General features: G+C 49.0%; 5 protein-coding genes across 6 annotated transcripts in view; 3 read left to right on the forward strand and 2 right to left on the reverse strand.

The window, feature by feature from the left end:
* Positions 1–882: 882 nt before the first annotated feature.
* Positions 883–3,042, reverse strand: LOC111067077 (NECAP-like protein CG9132). The gene is made up of 4 exons (XM_022356102.2): positions 2,878–3,042; positions 2,014–2,410; positions 1,715–1,926; positions 883–1,630 (listed from the first exon to the last, which is right to left on the reverse strand). Exons 1-4 carry the CDS (start codon positions 2,958–2,960, stop codon positions 1,579–1,581), a joined length of 744 nt encoding a protein of 247 aa, XP_022211794.1. The 5' UTR covers positions 2,961–3,042; the 3' UTR covers positions 883–1,578.
* Positions 3,043–3,139: 97 nt separating this feature from the next.
* Positions 3,140–4,519, forward strand: LOC111067076 (zinc finger protein 84). Its single transcript, XM_022356101.2, has 2 exons — positions 3,140–3,435; positions 3,491–4,519. Exons 1-2 carry the CDS (start codon positions 3,250–3,252, stop codon positions 4,469–4,471), a joined length of 1,167 nt encoding a protein of 388 aa, XP_022211793.2. The 5' UTR covers positions 3,140–3,249; the 3' UTR covers positions 4,472–4,519.
* On the reverse strand, positions 4,483–5,506 carry LOC111067078 (39S ribosomal protein L22, mitochondrial). The gene is made up of 4 exons (XM_022356104.2): positions 5,459–5,506; positions 5,156–5,401; positions 4,880–5,093; positions 4,483–4,805 (listed from the first exon to the last, which is right to left on the reverse strand). The coding sequence occupies exons 2-4, from the start codon at positions 5,393–5,395 to the stop codon at positions 4,588–4,590; spliced, it is 672 nt and encodes a 223-aa protein (XP_022211796.1). The 5' UTR covers positions 5,396–5,401; positions 5,459–5,506; the 3' UTR covers positions 4,483–4,587.
* Positions 5,507–6,174: 668 nt separating this feature from the next.
* On the forward strand, positions 6,175–13,372 carry LOC111067071. Of its 2 annotated transcripts, XM_022356094.2 has the most exons (7): positions 6,175–6,189; positions 6,273–6,429; positions 6,488–8,587; positions 8,668–8,797; positions 8,866–10,812; positions 10,866–11,080; positions 11,141–13,372. In XM_022356094.2, exons 2-7 carry the CDS (start codon positions 6,289–6,291, stop codon positions 13,112–13,114), a joined length of 6,507 nt encoding a protein of 2,168 aa, XP_022211786.2. In that variant the 5' UTR covers positions 6,175–6,189; positions 6,273–6,288; the 3' UTR covers positions 13,115–13,372. The 2 variants fall into 2 exon arrangements, with proteins under 2 accessions (XP_022211786.2, XP_022211785.2); XM_022356093.2 differs by lacking the exon at positions 6,175–6,189 and having other exon boundaries at positions 6,201–6,429.
* A 4,233-nt stretch (positions 13,373–17,605) lies between these two features.
* LOC111067008 (integrin alpha-PS2) overlaps positions 17,606–19,487 on the forward strand; it is a 32,174-nt gene continuing 30,292 nt past the window's right edge. Inside the window, 1 exon segment of the mRNA XM_022356016.2 lies at positions 17,606–17,856. Coding sequence (XP_022211708.2) covers positions 17,654–17,856 — 203 coding nt within the window. The 5' untranslated portion in view covers positions 17,606–17,653.

A 19,487-nucleotide genomic window follows, 5' to 3' on the forward strand; every position in this document is an offset into this window, starting at 1 on the left:
GTTGCAGCTCTCTAAGTACATATACACATGAATCGAACAAAAATATATATATATAACTATTTTTTGTTGTTTTCATTATTAGTTTTTGTTTTTAGTTCATACACAATTTTTAGGTTTTTGGTTTGTTTGTTCAACAACAGCAACAGAAACAAGGAGGAGGTGGAGCAGCAGCAACCTTGTTGCTCCCAAACATACACATAGTACGATCTACGCACGGATCGTGGCATAAACAAACAGCTTAACAATGGGGTGGGGGGTTCAGAACAAGCAAGAACGAGGTGTGCTGGTGTGGGGGCCAGCAAACAATTAAACTATGGAATATAGAGTATACATATATATATAGAGCAGGAACGGGGCGGGGGTATCAAACAGTTTAACTATTGCATTTAGTAAGATCTCTCTCTCTTTTCTATATATCGATCGATCGTACTTGTATGTATTTTATATTTATACTCATTCGTTTTGTTTTTTTTTTTTTGTTGTGGGTTTCTTTTTGTAATGTACTAAATACATTGCGTGGTTTATTTAAATACATATGGATATCTTTCATCATACTGTATGTGTATATATATATATATATAGCATATATACATATATATGTATATATAATTCATTTGATTTACTTAATTGCTATGCGTGTGTGCCGTTTTTTTTTTTTATATTTTAAACAAAAATAAAATATATTTATAAGACCCTCTGGTGTCAGGGTGCTGGATTGGTAACGGGAAGGAACAAGGCGGTTAAGACTGTTGCGTGTGAGATGGGGATGTGTGTGTGTGTGGGGGGGCTGATAGAGATAGTTTAACAATAAACTAAAAATTGGTATGTAATGCCGTCCTTTAACGATACTATACGTTTTTTGTTTTGTTTTGTTTAGTTTAGTTTGCTTGCTCATCTGCGGAATGTCCTTTGCATGCACACGTGTGACGTGGTGACTCTGGTGTAAGTACTCAAACAATTTGAATCACTTTCACTTTAGTTATTTTCTTTTTTGTTTTTGTTTTGCAGCTAGCATGTTGCATTTTTTTGTGCCTATAAAATTGGTTTAACAAATTACAATTGCCGAATATTAACTTCCATTACAATTATTATGAATTATCATGCGTTTTCCCTCAAACAATTCCTTTACACAATTAACAACCAGGCTAAATAGTTTGCTACCAAAATCCCCTCTCTCCCTTCACCAATATTCTACGCTACACCATTCAGAGGGAGACGGGTAGCGTAGAGCAGAGCGGTGTCCTGCCCCTGTGAGTGGCAGACAAGAGAGAAAGAGGGGACACTAATACACAATTTCCATTAATTAATGTATATATATATAAAAAAAAGGCTAACTTTAACGTTTTTCTCTATGCGCTGAATGCCTCTCGGTTCAATTTTTCTCTTATTGGTCGTCGTCGTCGTTTCCCATTGCCAAAATGAAAAAAAAATATAATCCAAATAATGAATGTCCCAACAAATGATAGTAGGTGGTGATAATTTAAAGCGCTGCAGAAGATCCTATGACAGAAGAAGGGAGGTCGGTCGCAACAGCAACAGCAGCAGCAGGCGGCAGCAGGTGGAGAGCAGAGCTGCAGCCTAAAACTGCACCCAGTTGGCATTTGCCGAGTTCTGTTGTCCTTGATTGCCCCTGAAACGGTGCAACAAAAACAAATGAGCACGGATTAGGATTACAGAGAGAGAGAGAGAGAGTGCGAGAGAGAGCGAGACTCACCCAGCTGATGCATAGTCGGTCCACTCGGAACCACCGCCGGATGGTCTGTGGGCTGGCGAGACGCCAGGACTTGTCCGAACCGTCGCACCGGGCGAAGCCGCGGCTGCTGGTGGTGGCGCTATCTTGCCCAAGCCACCGGGCGGCGGTGGCAGTACGCCGCTGTTGCCCTTGTTCTTGCCAGTTCGGGAGGGGCCGTCAGAGCCGTCCTTTTTCTATATAAAAAAAAAAAAACGACAAACATGAGTGGGGAACAGCCCTTATGAATTTGGGGTTTGGTTTAAGGAGCACAGAGCACCTACCGTTATCCTCATATTAATCTTGATGGTTTCCCCCTCCTTGAAGCCCAGATCCAGCTCCTGCTTGGGCTCGGTCTTTTCTTTTTCGATCTGCTCTTGGTTCTTCACCCACTTGAAGTGATCCTGCAGCGCCACATTCAGGTCAAATGAGTCGGAACGATCGCCAAAGCCCAGGCCCAAGAAGGCCGACCTTCCATTGTCGTCTTGGACACGTATGACGAAATAACGGGAACTGTCGGAGACTGCTTCGATGGCCACGCCGGGATATGTATCGATGGGGCAATTGGCGAAGAGGGCGCCGCTGGTCTTATCCTCCAGCTTCAAGATGCAGGCCGTGCCCTTCGCCACAAGTCGCATCCTACCCGTCCAGGTGGGTTCCTTTAGGTTCCAGTCGGCGGCCCTGCAAAAACGAGAGATTGGAGAAAATCAGTGATGAGATGCATGGAAAGTAAGCAACAAAGAAATCAACACCAGCAGCAGCAACAACACACACGCAAATGATGGAGCTTTTGTCAGAGGTAGATGGGTAGGGGGTGGGGGGGCGTTCGAATACGTGTAAGTGAAAATGTACAGTAATTAAGCAAAAAGCATAGAGAGCAGCTGTAAAAAATCAATTGGAAATGAACTTCAAAAGAGAAGAACAGCAACAACAGCAGTAACAACAACAACAACAAGCATAATTTATGCACTCTCACGCAGTACACACACTTGCAGCACACACACCCACACACACGCAGAGATGCCCCAGATGTGGGGGCGTCTCTTTGGTTGCAGGGGAAAAACTTTCAATTTAGAATAAAACACGGTAAAAGCAAAAGAAAAAAAGCAGTAGTCACTTTTTCTTCCTATTGTTGTTGCTTGACTCACCTATAGCCTCGATTGCTCGCCCGCGGTGGTATTTTATATATGAAAACCTCCGGTTTGACAATCAGCACGCTCTCGTATTCCATGGTTTTTGTTTAAAAACTTCACTATTTTTGATTTTGTTTATTATCTGAAATTCTGCCAAGTGTTTTTTTTTTTGTAAGCTTTTAAGCTTACCAACTACACTGATAACGATAATGCATTTTGGGCCACACACACTCGATGTATCGCTTAGAGCCGTCTGTCTGCCGTGTCTATCGATGATTGAGTTTTGCCATCTGCAGTATTTGGGCCTTGCCAAGCACTGGATAGGGGGGCTAAACAAAATTGTTTAAAATTGATTTTGCATTAGTTTGGCATTTGGCATAGTGCAAAATGCTGCCCGAAATAAATATTACCAGTGACAGTGACCTGGATACTGTGCTGGATGACTTCAAGCATAAGGTGGAGCGGCGCAATAGTGCTGGCACGGCCAAGTACACGTGCAGCATTGAAAAATGCGGGGCCACATTCAAGCGTCTCGACCAATTGGATCGGCACGAGTTCCACCACACGGGCAAAGTAAGTGCGACCGAACGAATAACATATGGAAATTCAACTATTATAACTTTTGCAGAAGAAGCATGCCTGTTCGTATGAGGGCTGTGACAAGACCTACTCAATTGTCACCCACTTGAAGCGGCATCTGCGCAGTACCCACGAGCGAACCGAGGATGCCGCACAGAAAAACGTCAAATGCACAGTGCTCGAGTGCACCAAGATGTTCACCTCCGGCAGCAACATGCAGCGGCATGTGCGCGAGGCCCACGACAGTCCCAGGGTGTATCCATGTGGCCACTGCCCGGCCAAGTTCTCGCAAAAGTTGAAGCTGAAGCGGCACGAGATTCGGGAGCACACTAAGGACTATCCGTATCGCTGCAGTAAGTGCAGCCGCGGCTTCTACCAGGACTGGCAGCGTGAGAGCCATCAGGAAAGCTGCAAGCTGTACTCGTGCCCCGGCTGTGAGCTGCAGTTTGACAAGTGGACGCTCTACACGAAGCATTGCCGCGACACGCTGCATGGACGGAGCCGGAACAAATGCGAGCACTGCGAGAGCAGCTACGCCAAGCCCAGCGATCTCAAGCAGCACATGGAGGCCAAGCACAAGGACACTGCGGGCGCATTTGCATGCACCGAGGCGGGCTGCACTCGCACCTATTCGTATGAGCGTAATTTGCGCCAACACCGTCTGGCGGCGCACTCTGGCAGGCGTTTTGAGTGTCAGGCCATCGACTGCGGACGCTGCTTCAGCAGTGCCCAGAATCTGTCCAAGCATCTGGCACGAGATCACAGCGAAGCAAAGGCGAAGGTTGCAAAGACCAAATCAAATTCAAAGACACGCAAGCGTCGTCGCGACGCTGGCCGCACCAAACATTCCAGGTTGTCCAAGCTCGCCTGCCTGCAGCTTTCAAAGGATGTCGATGAGGAGGTGCGTCAACGCAAGTCGCACGCTTTGAAGAGAGTCGCTGAATCTTTGGCCGAGAAGCAGGAGGATGAGGAGCCCTTGCAGCAGCTGATTAGCGCGACTCTTCAAGACGTGGAGGAGGAAGTGGAGTAATTAGGCGCACCTTTCGTTTAATTATTTATTAAACAAAATGTTCAAAACACAAAAAAAATGCTCGATGCGTGGGGGGAAAGAAGTAGGAAGTGGCGGTGTGTGGGACGCAATGTACATTACAGGGAATTGATAACCTTCCGGCTGCGCATCTGTTTCAGCCAATGCTCATACTGCTGCTCGGGTGTCTGTGGCTCCTGGTAGTAGTGCTTGGGCGGCTGTCCCTCCTCCAGCCGCACAAAGTAGTGACAATGCTTGTACTCCACCTGGCCGAAGCGACCGCGCGCATGTCGTCGCATCCCCTTGAAGACACGGCCCTTGCCCACAAATGATTCGGCTGCATAGAGTGGAGGGTCAGTCGGTTAAGTTGGATGGATTCTTTCCAATGTGTGTGTGGGCGGCTGGCCTTACCTATCCACAGATTGCTTTTGTATTCCACATTGTGCCGCTGTACGGCCATCTCCTGTGCCTCCAGTATGGTCTCCTTCACATCGGTGGCACCTTTCTTGAGCACAAAGTTCAGCTGCTTGAGGGCCTCGTCCACGGACATGCCCCGCACAAATGCCGCTATATACCACATCTTGTCCGGGCTGTATTTGATATTGGTGCGCATATGACACACGTACTGTAAAAACGGATTGGAATGAGAGTGGATTAACCCAGCAATGGGAATTGTATCGCATTTACCGCCTTGCGTGGCTCCTCGTCCGGCTGCTGGGGCGGATGCACTGTCTTGTTGTACACCAGCCATTTACGCGGCCCATGATTGTGTTTGTTCCAACTTGCGCACAGTGCTCCGCCAGCCGTGTGCAGGCTTTGGTGAGGGGCGGCAGGTGATGCTGTGGATGAGGCAGTCGTCTTGAGCAGCGTTGAGCTCGGCAACGCTTGCAGCCTCAGCTGCGACATTTGCCTTATCACTTTATGCATGACCGACTATTAAGGTTTCCAATTTAAATAAAATATAAAATCGAAAGAAATCGCGTAATCTACCAGTGCGAGCGGGGGGAGGTGCCAGAGGCTAACAGCTTGCTGAACACTGGCCACACCAGCTGTTCATATCGATATCAAATGAAAGTCGATGAATGCAAATTATATTGTGGGAAACTAACGATAATTTTATTATTAATTATAAACTATTTTTAATCAGGGTGCGTATAAAATTATTATATTTTTTTCCCGAAAAAATCCCGAACTTAAAGTAGCCGCACAGAATAAATAAATATACCAATACACTGCTCTAGGAATAAACCATGCAAATCTACCAAAAATTTTAAATTTTAAGTTTTTGAGTTAATTATTCTTGATAATGAATATTTTTATTTATTATTATTAAAAATTATCCATTATAATTATGTTTCAGCAAAAAAATATAAAACACAAATATAATGATTAAATTTTGAGTTATATATTTTTTTGCTAAAACATAATTATTATGGATAATTATTAATAATAAAAATAAAAAGGTAAAGCATTAAAGTCTCTGCTCTCAACCAAGTTAAGAAATTAAGGGATAATTATTAATAATAAAAAAAAAAAATTATTGTTGTGTGATTTTTAAAATATAGCTCATAATGATTAAAGTCTCTGCTCTCAACCAAGTTAAGAAATTAAGGGGTATTTGAAATTCGAATTTCTTTAAGAAGAACATATCCGCCTGCAACTGATCCGGCAGTCCTTCCTCAACCTGCAACTGATCTGGCATCCCCACACCACACTAAACGGTAAATTTCAAATCACGTGCTTTTCCCCTTCTTGCAGTTGCATTTCATTTCATTTGTTAATTGTAAATTTGTCCATTATTCAGTGTTTATTTGTGAAGAATGAAATTACTAATTGCCTTCGGGCTGCTCTGCCTCTGCCCCATTCGCATTGGATGGTGCCAGTCGACGGACAAAAAGGCGGAGATTGCCAAACTGCGCAGCGAACTGAGCGTCGCCTTGGAGGCGAGCGATGGGGGACCGGTAAGTGGTGTGACTCCTACAGCGGCCTTAATTGTGCTATTAATCTGTCCTGCTGCAGCCAGGAGTCATCACACAGCCGGTGTGGACTAAGCAGGCACAAGGCGCCCCCATCCCAGCCACGGCCGGCAAAGTGATTGTCAATCAGGCGGCCCTGCGGAGCGCTGCTGCCGTTCGAGACGAGATCAAGAAGGCGGTGGCCCAGCAGGGCCATACCCAGGAAGTGCTGGAGCTGGATGCGGCTGTCCAGGCGGCGAGCAAGGCCCAGGCGGGCTCCACCTTGGGCGGTGCTCGCCAGGAGATGCTGGGCACGAGCCAGGACTCCGAGGACGGGCAGCAGCCCAATGTGGTGGAATCGAGTGTGAACACGCCCGGCATTGACTTGGAGCAGTTGCAGCGCCTCGAGCTGTCGAAGCGTCGGACCCGCGACCTGCTTGTGCTCAGCGGCATCGAGGAGGACTCACACTTCGCCCTCGGCTCGGATGTGGACCAGTGGGTGTCCGTGCAGGCCAATGGCAGCGCCTATCTTGTGGGCTTGCAGCCCGAGGGCTTCCTGGTGCTCAACGGTGACTTTTCGCCGCTGCAGACGGTGCCGCTGTTGGCTCCCATTGACGCAATGCTCAGTCTCGAGCGTTGGAGCGGCCGCACCCACTTGCAGGAGGGTCTGCTGGTGGTGGCCACGCAGCAGCAGCTTCTTTGGCACCGCCTTGAGCCGGGAAGGGGCCTGGTGCCCTTCTGGCACTGGCCCCTGGGCAGCCAGGCCTCTAGGCTATCGATCTTCAGCCTGGAGGGCCGCGACTTCATTGTGCTGGCCGGAAATCGCACCCTCAGCGTCTACTCGTACGATTTGGAGGCGGAGGAGTTTTGGATCGCACAGCGCCTGCAGTTGCCGGAGGCGATAACAGCCGTGGCCGTGCTGGACACTGGCCGGGAGCTGCTGCTAGCCGTGGGCCAGACGGACCAGGCCCTCATCTATGCCTACAATCCGCGCGAGCGTCCGCTTGGGGATGCGGGGCTGCAATTGCAGCTGCATCAGCGTTTGCCAGCGCCCCAGGTGGCGTCCATTGCCGCCTTCCAGATGGGTGGACGCAGCTACCTGGCCTTGGGCGGACAGCGACCCCAGATTCTGGCCCATGTGCAGGGTCAGCTCGTGCCCCGCACCATTCTGGGTCAGAATTTTGGCTTTGTGGAGCACTTTCTGCCGGTGGCGGTGCGCAGCTATCGGGATGATCTCTTGCTGCTCGTACAGCATCGCGTCACCTTTGACACTCACACGCTGCTCGTCCTGGAGGTACTCATTTGGACTGGGGAGGCCTTCGAGGCGGGCCTGCCGCCGCCGTGCGGCATTGGCAGCCCACCGAACCACATTACGCACGGTGCCGGCTGCATGCTCGACCAGGAGCGCGAGGCGGGCCTGATTGGTGCAGCGCTAATCCGGCAGCAGGATCAGCCACCGCTGCTGCTGGTGCCACGTCGTCAGGCACCGTCGGGTCTCTTTCGGCTGCAAACGCAGCTGCTGCCACGGAATTCGGAGACAAAGGATCTGCAGGAGATACACCAGTTCATGCGCGAGTGGGTGGAGGAGCAGGAGGCAATCATACGCCTAGTCGAAGCGCATCTGCGCACGCCCCTGCCCTCGGAGGAGCAGTTTGAGGAGATTCACACGCCGCAGGTGATCAACGAGGGCGGCGACATCCGGGAACTGTACGTTAACGATGCCCGCTGGACGGCCGAGGATGCGGCCATCGATCTGAGGCAACTATTGCAACAAATACGACTGCTCGAGCGGGAATTGCAGGCAGCAGCTCCGAGGCGGCCCAAACGTCAGCCCGAGACGCTCTACAACTTTCACTACGATCGCCTGGAGGTGGACAGCGTCGAGGCGGATGTGCTCGTTCTCGACCAGCTGAATCACGTGCCATTCTACGTGCAGAACAAGTCGCTGCTCTTGCCCGCTGGATCGCTCAATGTGCAGCGCTTGGAGCTGCTGCAATTGCCCACCGAGCAGCTGCACTCCGAGGGAACCGAGTCGCATCAGCGCCTGCAGCTGGACGGCAATCTGGCGTGCGAGACCATCAACGGCTTGGCCTGGAGCCAACTGCTGCAGGATCTGGTGTGGCGTCATCGGCCACTGCAGCTCTCCCAGCTGCATGTACAGGGCGTGAGTGGCTCCATGACTCCATTCTGTGGGGTTTTTGCCACACCTTCATTTTGTTTTTCCTTTTCCTTGTCATCCGCCAGGCTGTCGTATTCGAAGATGCGCTGCATCTGAGCTCGCTGAATGAGCTGCGTTTCCCCGAGGATTACCTGTGGTCACAGGGCAATGGCACCACCATTGTCCAGGCGCCCAAGGAGTTCACACAGACCCTAAGTAGCTACCTGCCCTGCCCTTCCCTTCTGTTTTGTTGCCCCTAATAATGCCCTTGGCAATCATTGCAGCCGCCAATGTCGTGGACACGACAGGAACGATCAATGAGGTGCGACCGGAAGATGCCATCAGCCTCAGCGATGCCCAGGATTGGCCTGGTCTTGTGACCTTCGCCCAGCTGGAGGTATCCGAGGAACTGGAGCTCAATGGGAGTGCCCAGGGCAGGCAGTTCGAGGAGGCGCCGCTGAATCCCACTCTGCTGGAGACGCGTCACATCCGTGCCGCCGACTGCCATTTCGTGCAGCTTTTCGTCCAGGGAGCGCTCCACTTGCGTGGCCAGCTGGACAACAGCAGCTACGACTCGCTGCTGGGCGATCTCGTGCAGCGATCGCCAGATGCCAGCCAGGAGCTGCTGGTTGCGGGCGCCAAGCGTGTCCTTGGGCAGCTCCAGTTGCCAGTGGACGCCCATGTGGCGGATGGCAAGCTGAGCGGCATACCCTTGGAGCACTTTGTGACGAAACACACCTCGCAGCTGCTCCGCAATCTGACGCAGCTGCCTGGCTATGTGTACTTCCATCGGCTGCAGCTGGCGGCAGGCGGCACCTACGATGGCGTCCATTTGGAGCAACTTCTGGCCGAATCCCTGCGCCTGGATGGCCCCTCCCTCCGTGCGCCCGGCACTCGCTTACGTTTCGTGGGTCCCCCACCCGATTTGGCCGCTGGACTGCGGCTGGAGCACAGCCTCAATCAGGTGCCGCTGGCCAGTGGCTATCAGACGCTACGCGAGCCCCTCCACCTGCGACGCGCCAGCTTCCAGCGCGTGGAGGCCGCACAGGCGCAAGTTTCGGGCGATGTGATTGCCTCGGCAGCGGGTTTGGGGCTGCTCAATGGCCGGCCACTGGGCGACATGCTGCAGGAGGAGCCACATAGCTGGTCGGGCGAGGTGAACGTACAGGAACTGATCCTGCCGCATGGTGTCCAGGCGCAGCAGCTGCAGGGCATACGCGCGGATCTGCTGCTCGACTTTCTGCAGCAGTTGGACGAGCTGCCGCTGCTCATACTGCAGGGACAGCTGCAGGTGGAACGGATAGACGTCAGCGGATCGGTGCAGGTCGAGGGTCCGCTCAACGGTCGAAGCCTGGACCAGCTGCAGCGGGAGGTGATCTGGCTGGATCGCAGCAACGAGATGCGAACGCGCTGGCGCCTCCAGCAGCCGCCAGTGTTCGCCAGCGACCTGCACATCCGCGGCAGCTTCAACGAGCGACTGCTGCCCGAGCTGCTCGACGACATTGTCTTCCGCTCGGATGTGGCCGGGGATGTGGTGGTCATTGAGGGCACCAAGAGCTTCGCTGCGCCGCTAAGCGTGGCCGGCGAACTGCATCTGGAGGCGCTAAACGGTGTGCCCTTCGAGCGGCTGGCCAACAGGCGTCAGCCCCTGAATCTCACTGGCAATGTGCGTCTGCAGGGTCGCCTCCATGCGGCTGAAGTGCAGCTGCAGGGCTCGCTGAACAACGATCCGCTGGCCATGACTCGGCTGGCGCAGCTCCTGCACTGGGATCCCGCGTGGCAGAGCTTTGTGCAGTGTGGTCGTGTGGTGCCGCTGCCTGGCGGTGCATCGATGCAGCTGGAAGATCTCACGGTGCTCGGTCACTTGGGAAATCTCAGCGAGGAGCCGCTGCAGCAGCTCTTCGAGCAATTGATATTCAAGCAGCATGCCCACATCCGTGTCGGGGGTCACAAGGTATTCACGGGACGCGTGAGCATCCCAGAGGGCGCTCACATTCAACAGCTAAACGGCCTCGATCTGGAGCAGCTGCTCAGCCAGCTGATCTTCATCGATGGACAGCAGCACGAGGCTGTTACTGTGCAGACACCCGTGCACTTTGCGGCGCCCGTGCAGGCGGATCAACTGCTGGCCGAGCGTCTGCTGCTGACGGGGCAACTCCTGAATGGCTGCAATGTCAGCGAATGGCTGCTGGACACTGTGCGCGTGGATCGCGACTGGCCGGCGCCACAAGGTGAGTACAGTACAAGAGGGAGCCTGACCTGATCCCCCCCACTAATCCCACAGTTCCCCTCACCTTTGCCGCGGGCTCACTGGACTACAATGGCTTGGAGGTGGAGCAGCTGAACAGCGTGAATCTGTCACGTCTGGTTACCCTGCACACGGAACAGCAGCTGCTGGAGCCGCTGCTGGCAGTGGAACTGCTGCTGGATGGCGTCATGACGGTGCAGGGGCTGGTCAATGGCCGCAATCTCAGCCAGGAGTATGCCAATACCCTGATGGTGAGTGGCGTGCGAATCGGCATACATCTGGCCAAGTGAATGTTTTGGCTGCTCTTTCAGATCAATTCGTTGGAGCAGTCGCAGACAGTGGAGACGCCCCTGCTGCTGGCGGGCATCCATGTGCGGGGACCGGTGCAGGTGAATGCGCCCCTCAATGGCGATGCCAGCCTCAATCTGAGCGATGTGGCCAGTCTGGCGGAGCCACAGCTGCGGCTGCAGTCGCCGCTGTACTTCAGCAGCCTGCATGCGCCCGAGCTGAGGGCCAGGCAGCGGCTCAATGCCTTCGATTTCGTAGACTGGCACGAGCGGAGTCTGTGGGCGCGCGGCAGGGCTGAGCAGACCATTACGGGCAACTGGCGGGTGAAGCAGCTCAGGGTCAAGCAGGGCGACATTAGAAACCGCCGCCAGACAATGGCACAAATGGAGGAGCAGTACCGCCAGCTATGCCAGCGACTCTCTCAGATGTTCGGCTCCCTCCGTCTACCCTACCAGGTGCAGAAGCTGAGGCGCAGCTTCACGCTGCGGCAGCCCAAGCGGAACGAGGATGTGAGGCGCATCTTTGGCCTGGAGGCTGGCCGCAAAGCTGGCATTTATCTGCTGATAAACGAGAGGGGCTGCTGGACGCGCATTCATCGCTGGAATGGCACGCGTTTTGCCCATGCCGGCGCCTTTCAGAGCGGACCCGTCGACGAGGTGATTGGCCTTCAGCTGCGCAACAACAGTGGACGCGACTTTGCCTTTATGACCAGCCACGAGATGGATGAGGGAGAGCACGAGTCCGCCTGGAATTGCACGGCAGCCGCCAGCCTACTGCAGAGCTGGCAAACGGATGAGGAGCAGGAGGAGACGGAGCCGCTGGCGATACCAGTGGAGACGCTTCAGGGTCTGAAGGAGCAGCAAGAGGAGCTGCAGAAGCGTCCGTTGCCCAGCTATCAGGAGGCCATCAAGTACCTGCAGCGTCCGGCCGTCGAGTCCGAGCTGGGACCACATTGGGGTCGCCGCAAGCAGATCGGGCCGGAGGAGCTGCACGCGCTAAGGCGACGCCTGCTGGAGACGCTCAGCTTTCGGCTGCAGACCGAGGTGAATATCACGCAGCTGAGCATACCCGAGAGCGATCTGTACGACGACCAGCTGGTCGAGGATTTTCTGCAGTTGATGCAGCAGCTGAAGGGCTTCCGAGCGCGCCTCCGCACGGACACGCTGCCCCTGCCCGACAGTCCGGCCCGGGTGCTGGCCGCACGCAGTGCCCAGCTCATTTGGCCCGTGCTGCAAGAGCTGCGAGAGATTTCCGGTGCTGGCGGATCGGGCGCCGACAAGGAGGAGCTGGCCCTGGAGGAGACCCTACTGGATGTCCTCGAGGTGGCCAACAACGGGACAAGCAGCAGCAGCAGCAGCCTCGGATCTGATCAGACGTTGCAGCTGCATGCGGTAATTGGCAGACTGCGCCAACTGCAGGAGCAGCTGCAGCGCACTCATGGCGAATCGATGGCCTCTGCCGCCAGTCGTGCGTCCGAGCAGACGCTGCCCCATCCGACGCTGCAATGGCGGCCAGTGCAGACCCTGCGCCTCCTTGTGGGCCCCAAGAATCGTTCGCGGCTGCTCTATGCACGCCTCGCCCTCTTGGACACGCCCGAGGGTCGAGGGTCGCCAACAACACCATCGACGGCGCCGCCCGCCCACATCCAGCTGCACCATGCCAACGGCTCGCTGTTCCAGTCGCTGGCCGCCGACCGTCAGGCCAGGCAGCTGACCGCCCTGCGGGTGCGGGACGAGACGCTGCTGGCCTTTGTCGAGGGCTGCTGCCAGATACGCGTCTTCGTCTACCGCGGAGTCCAGGGCTTTGTGCCCTTCACCCACTTCCGCGCCCACAAAGCGACGGAGGAGTCGCCAGTGGTGCAGCTGCTCGCCCTCCGCCTGCCGCTTCAGCGCCCACCCGGAGCAGTCTATGCTCTGGCCGTGGCGCAGGCCCGGCGCATAACCTTCTACGAGCTGGTCATCGCCGGCCAACTGGAGCCATGGCTCAAGTGCAATTAACTGGCACGCATTTATGTTACTCGCATCTAGATGATGATGGAGCAGGAGGAGGAACTCCTTCGTTGTCAGCTCTAAGGTCTGATTGGATCTTTCAGTAGTTGTTGTGAATTGTAAGCAAAGTTATAAGAGCTATAGGCAATATATATTATATTGTAAATTGTATTCTTGTAAAATTAAGATCAATCTTAATTTAATATTTACACGTTTGTTACTCCCTGTACCATAAATCATTTCTCCTGAGAATTAGTTGCTGGCTTTTAGGTTTTTTTTTGGCTCGGTTTGATTTGAAATTTAAAATAAAATTTGAAAAAATGTCTAGGCGCGAATTCCATGTAGTAACCGTGTAGTTACCATGTAACAAAGTCATACGATATATTTCTGAGTATATTTCTGTGAAACGCAAAAATGAGTCGGGAGAACGTAATGAATTCATCATGCGTTGCATTTTATGAACACTTCAATAAACGGAGTCCTTTAAAGTAACCTATCTTGAAGAAAATTGATTCATCAATCGTATAAAATTATATGTTCAGTGGTGAGAGTGCTAACTAGCTTGAAATATTAAATCGAATATCAGAATTTATGAATATGATTTTCCTCGGTATATTTACGGTATATTAGGAAAATGACAAAGTCTATTTCGGTATATTTCTGAAGGTCATTTTGAGAGTATATTTTGTTGATAAGACCGCGGTCCCACTGATACTTTTATCTTACGCGACCTGACGGTCGGTTGTGCGCGCGCGATCCAAATCCAACAACAGCAGCCGTAACGGTACATGCAAGCAGTGCGCGCTGAAATATATTTTTTTGAAAAATCATTTGCAAATATGCAAATTTAATCGTTGGTATTTAAACACATGTATTTAATATGTATATTTTGTGAGCTTTTCGGTGATAAAACAGAGACTATTCAGAGTCGAAAATATGTTCTGTGTTTGTGTATTTAATGTATTTAATGCTCTCATGATCTGCTACAGTTTGCCGCCAAATTGTTGATATACGAAATTCCGAAATTTGGTACTTGCCAAAGGCAAATTTTATTGTTTATAATTAATTGTCAATAATTAGTTGACAGAAAATGTGACTGGATATGATTGGCATACATTTTGATCACCATGTGGCGATCTTGATGTGATCTGTCGTGATCTCTCTTTCCATCTATGTGATCTTTATATATTTATTTAGATATATTCGCATACACATATGTATGCTTAATTTATATTAACCAAATGACACATAAACTTGTATAGACTTTTGCCAACGGAAATTACATTCAAAAATGCTTAGATGCTCAAGACGCTTGTCTGCCTACTCACCTCAAACAAAACCGTGTAGGATGCCCACACACCTATATCGGTCTTCTATAAGCTATTCCCCCTCCCAATCACCCTCCCCCTCGCCCAGTGCCAGTGCCACAAGTTAATGAAAAAACGAACGAACTTTGCTATCATTTTGGCTGTTAGAGAGCTTTGAGATTGTGTCTCAGTCGCGCAGCAGTCTCACACTGTCTGTTTGCTTCTTTTGTGTCGGTGTCGCTCTCCCATTGAGTAGGCGATCTAGCGTGAGCGTTTCGTTTGCGGTTCACCTATGCGCTGGCTGGCTGGCTGGCTGGTTGTTGGAGCACACACAGATGTATCTTTGTATCTACATTAAGATGTATCTAATAGATACTTTGCGCCACTTGCTCTCTCGCCCTAGTCTTGGTTCCAATTTGGCTGCGTGCTGAGCACATTGCAACGGCAGAAAATAAGAGTAAAAAATACAAAAACAAAATAAACGAATAAAACAATATAAAAAAAAAAAACAACAAAAAACAAACTGTAACACGCGATGTGAATAAAAAATGTTGGCCACATAATTTTCAACATTGAATATTTTTTTTTAAGTGCACAAAAATAAGTGGAAAATACAAAACAGAAATTTATATATGTACATATGTATATTTTTAAACAAATTGCACACATATATTCCAAATCAATCATATGGACTCGGAAAAGCTTTAACCTTCTCACACACACACAAACCCACATATTTACACACACACAGTCATAGATAAATGCCATAAATGTGATTCCAGTGCTGGCTCAGCAATTTCGTAGCCTATTTTCTGCACTGATTTGGTTGGACAGTGTAACTGAAAGCAGCGCCAGATCTAGCATATTTTTGTACATATATGCACATATCCCCCCGTATATGCATGTCTATATATACTGTGCCTATACCTACATATACCTAGCTATAGGCAAAAGACTCTGCTGGGCGTAGCACACAGTCAGCAGAAGCAGCAGCAGGCCGACGAAACAAATTTATTTTTAGATAAATGATCTGGTGTGTGTTTTTTTTTTTTTTTGTTTTTGATTTTGCCTCTAATTTGTTGGTTTTTATTTTTGCGCCTGCACCCCCGATATTTTAACGGTAGCCCAGATGGTTTACGTTTCGCGATGTACGGCAGTTCCAGTCGCTGAAAGACCAAGTTACCATAACTAATTGGCTGCGACTTGGTTTAAATTTGGTCTTTGGCTGCAGACAATGCAGCCTGTGCATTGGATACATACCCATTTAGAAACTCTCATTTTTCAAGAGGCAACAAATTCTACGTTAAATGTCTTGGGCCGATAGCATTTCTAGTGTTTCCATTTGCAATAAAAAATGGACCATTTTCAACGGAAAAAAAACACCATCTTCTGCTCTACCTACAAACAACATTTTGAGAAGTCTTTGCAGCCAGCGAGTTTCTTTGATACAACTCAAAAACAAATATATACAAATGAAATTCTTGAGTAAACTTTGCTCCATTTGTGGGGGCAATCCAAACTATTTTATATGGTATCTGCTCGCTCCCAAGCTTGGAAGTTGTGCGTGGAAACGCTCCAGCAAAGCGAATGGCATTCCATATTCCGCCTGCAATTTAACGGCTTTTTATTGGAAGAGTCGCGGAGCGTCCGTACGGCCGTATTTATTATGAATGCCGCTCACATGATCAATGCCTGGGCATGAATCGTTGAATCGTTGCGCCATATGGCGATCTGTTCTACAACAAAAATTTCAATTATAGTTTAAGTATTTTTTGTTGTTGTTTTTTCATGTTTTTGCTTTCGGTGTCTATGAATGGCAGCCGCCTATCAATGAGTTGTGGCGCCCACACATCCATACAAAAATATATGCACATAGTATGTGTGTGTGTGTATGTGTTTGTGTGCATGCATCTGTGTTAAATGTGTCAAAAGTCACCTGCACTAATGTTGAATGCAAACGGGTCGAACGCCAACGCCAACACCAACGCCGCCTACGGCTTTTCATTTCGCATTGTCAATGCAATTTGGCTGAAAGGGTCCCCAGGGGTCCGCTCTCGCTCTCTCTCTCGTTCTCTGGACCTGGCCTGGCTGTCTGCTTAGCCGCTATTTTATTTTATTTTATTTTATTTTTATTTTTTGGGGCAACCTGTTTTGCGGTCCATTACGTCATCTGTGGGACAGAGAGACAGCGAACGAGAGAGAGAGAGATGCTGTGCTGACAACGCGCCAAAAAGCCAAAGAACATTAACAAGAACCAGTCAAAAATGTTTAGAGACAAACAAATCAGATTTCCAAACGTAGCGATATTAGAAGCATCAACAATGTTAGTACCCTGTTATTTTTTTTTTTTTGATTTAACATAATTCAAATTAAAATTTCATCAAATTTCATCAAAAATAAATATTATGCCAAATGTTTAATTAATATTTTTTGAAAATATATATTAAAATAAAACAAAACAAATGAAGTTAAACAAATGGAACTTTATTTGCAACAAATTAAATACATGCTGAAAAAATTAATAAAATTATATTAAATTTTAAATAGCTAAAAATCTAGTAAAATGTAGCCGCCAAATGAGAGAATTTTAGACTTAAAGCAGTCGCTTAGTTCAGTCGAAAACACCTTTTGACACCGTAGCAGACGCTGACGCTGACGCTGAAGGCCAGAATATCTCGATTTGGAAGTTGTCGCCGCAGAGATACTAGAGAGAAAGACAGAGCGATAGAGATGCAGAGCCAGAGGCGGGGCAGAGAGTGGCAACGATAGAGAGAAATGAGCGCCAGATAGAGAGAATGAACGATCTGTTCGGTCTCTTTGCTGAGTTGAAGAATATTTCGACGCTGTTTTTGGCTTTTGGCTTTTGAGTTTTTTTTTTTTTTCGGAATCTCGGAATTCATTTCGGCCAAGGTTACGTTTATATAAGTAATAAACATAAAGCTTGTCGTGTGTGTGTGTGTGCGTGTGTGTGCGTGACTGGTCTCTGACCATATGTGATATTTTTGCAATGTTTTAATCGTCCAATTGAACAACTCTTCAGGCCAACACCCACAACAGCTGTGAAAATGCAATCCTAAAGGAGCACAAAATCCTTAATGCAAAACCCACCAAAGCGAAACAAACGAAACTAAAAACCCCAAAAAAAAAAAACTCACTCACTCCGCCACCCCAAAAAAAAAAAGAAAAGAAAAAATTCCACCCACGCCGCGTGAGAAAGTGAATCCAAGAAAAAAAACCTACGATGACAGGCCGCCATCAACTGACGGGGGGCATGGGGCTGGCCCTGATCCTGATGTTGCTCCTGGTGAACGAAATGCCCAACTCGATGGGCTACAACATCGATCTGCCCAGCTATGTGCGGTACCAGCAGGCGACCAATTCCATGTTCGGCTTCAGCATTGCCCTGCACAAGGCACGCAACGATTACTTCACCAATCAGAACAAGTAAGTACAAGTACAAGTACCAGGGGGGGGGGCCCAATGGGTGGGGCCCAGCTACCCCACGCCTCCCAATGGGGATGGGATGACCTTCTGGCATGGCCCCCCCCCCACACAACCGTAGACAATGAAGCGTGAACCATTCCCAGCCATGCCATAAACTGTAACAAACAAAAGCCAATTAAATCGGGAATATTTTATATGATCTTGAAACACCACAAAATGACATGGCACGAAAATGCTGCAGCTGTAGGATTCGTTTTCAAAGAGTTTGCTCTGCAGATAAATACATATGTGTGGATTGTTTGATAACATGGTTTTTATGGGAGGAACAAGTCTTAGGAAATGCTCTAAAAGTTATCTAAAGTGAAAATTAAATATCCCAACTTTAGATTTTCTACAAATTCAACATTTCCACATTGATTTATAATTTTATCTTAATTATTTTTGTCATTAATATTTTAAGCACTAATTTATATAACTGAAATAGTTGAGAAACTATTTTGCTAGATATTAATTCTGATCAGACATGAATATATATTTTAACTGAAACCATTTAAAGTTGAAATAAGCAAATTCCCCAGCTAGACTTTCATGCTTATTAATGATAAGATTGTTGTTTAATATTCAATGTTTCGGATTGCCCATCATCATAATGGAATTTAAGAGCAAGCCTATCTTATTTCCACATTTAATTTGCCGCCCCTAAAGATTGCAAAATTCTTAACAAAAGATTGGGAAATATCTGGCTGTTATCTTGTTATCCATGTATGTGCAGCGTGGGTGCGTTTCCCACTTGTGTGTCACTTCTGGGTTTTTCCTCATCATCTTTATTTTTTGGACACTCAGCTTATCTGCAGCTCTTGGGGCTGAGCCCGAGCGAGATAAGCGCCCAAAGAAGAGCGGAAAAGAAAAGAAAAATTCGGTTTTTATCACAGTCTCCAGGCAGCAACAGCAACAATCCCAACAACATCCAAAGTCACTGCATAAGTTCATAGAACTGCCACTCAACGAAAACTGAATGAGGCTGGCGCAGTGGCCGGGGGAGAGGAGAGCGGAGAGCGCTGCCGATAGCAACATTTTCAAGATATATAATAATAGTTTTTTTTTGCCATGCAGTTTCATAAGATTTTTAGTGTTCTCAAAATTTCAGTTGCAAGTTGCTGGTTAGGAAATCATTTAGTTCGAGTGGCAGTTAGGGTGAAGCATAAATTTGGGCCTGTAACTTTAAATAATTTAATTTAATTTAATTTGAAACTCCCTTTAGAGGGTATATGTATGCTTGGGTCTGTTTAGTCACCCGAACAGTTCCCCGACGCATTGAACAGATACAACTGTCCCTTGGCGCTTCTTTCCATTCCCATTGCCAGTCCCATTCCACATGAGATAATACCGCGACATGTTAATCTCTCAGTACAGCCCGCTCGCACTATCTATGCTGTGTGGTTCGCTATCTACAGCATCCCTCTGTGGTGCGGCATTAACACTAAATGCCCATTTATTTCAATCAGAAAGAGATATGCATAAGGGAGCAGCAGATCAAGTTGTAGAAGAACTGACAAATTTACGAGTGTCCCATTGCACTATATACGCACGTATCTATCTATCTACTATCTATCTATCTATCTGTATATTCC

The sequence above is a fragment of the Drosophila obscura genome, unplaced genomic scaffold (genome assembly GCF_018151105.1).
Source record: "Drosophila obscura isolate BZ-5 IFL unplaced genomic scaffold, ASM1815110v1 contig_73, whole genome shotgun sequence".
Taxonomy (NCBI): domain Eukaryota; kingdom Metazoa; phylum Arthropoda; class Insecta; order Diptera; family Drosophilidae; genus Drosophila; species Drosophila obscura.

Excerpts from the sequence above, each read along its gene's own strand:
- LOC111067077 (XM_022356102.2), bottom strand. The coding sequence starts at position 2,960 with ATGGAATACGAGAGCGTGCTGATTGTCAAACCGGAGGTTTTCATATAT. Across the intron at positions 2,411-2,877 it reads GCGAGCAATCGAGGCTATAG|GGCCGCCGACTGGAACCTAA; the intron begins GTGAGTCAAGCA and ends TCGTTTTTGCAG. Across the intron at positions 1,927-2,013 it reads AGATTAATATGAGGATAACG|AAAAAGGACGGCTCTGACGG; the intron begins GTAGGTGCTCTG and ends TTTTTTATATAG.
- LOC111067076 (XM_022356101.2), top strand. The coding sequence starts at position 3,250 with ATGCTGCCCGAAATAAATATTACCAGTGACAGTGACCTGGATACTGTG. Across the intron at positions 3,436-3,490 it reads AGTTCCACCACACGGGCAAA|AAGAAGCATGCCTGTTCGTA; the intron begins GTAAGTGCGACC and ends TAACTTTTGCAG.
- LOC111067078 (XM_022356104.2), bottom strand. The coding sequence starts at position 5,395 with ATGCATAAAGTGATAAGGCAAATGTCGCAGCTGAGGCTGCAAGCGTTG. Across the intron at positions 5,094-5,155 it reads ACGAGGAGCCACGCAAGGCG|TACGTGTGTCATATGCGCAC; the intron begins GTAAATGCGATA and ends CCGTTTTTACAG. Across the intron at positions 4,806-4,879 it reads CAAAAGCAATCTGTGGATAG|CCGAATCATTTGTGGGCAAG; the intron begins GTAAGGCCAGCC and ends CACTCTATGCAG.
- LOC111067071 (XM_022356094.2), top strand. The coding sequence starts at position 6,289 with ATGAAATTACTAATTGCCTTCGGGCTGCTCTGCCTCTGCCCCATTCGC. Across the intron at positions 8,798-8,865 it reads GGAGTTCACACAGACCCTAA|CCGCCAATGTCGTGGACACG; the intron begins GTAGCTACCTGC and ends CAATCATTGCAG. Across the intron at positions 11,081-11,140 it reads AGTATGCCAATACCCTGATG|ATCAATTCGTTGGAGCAGTC; the intron begins GTGAGTGGCGTG and ends CTGCTCTTTCAG.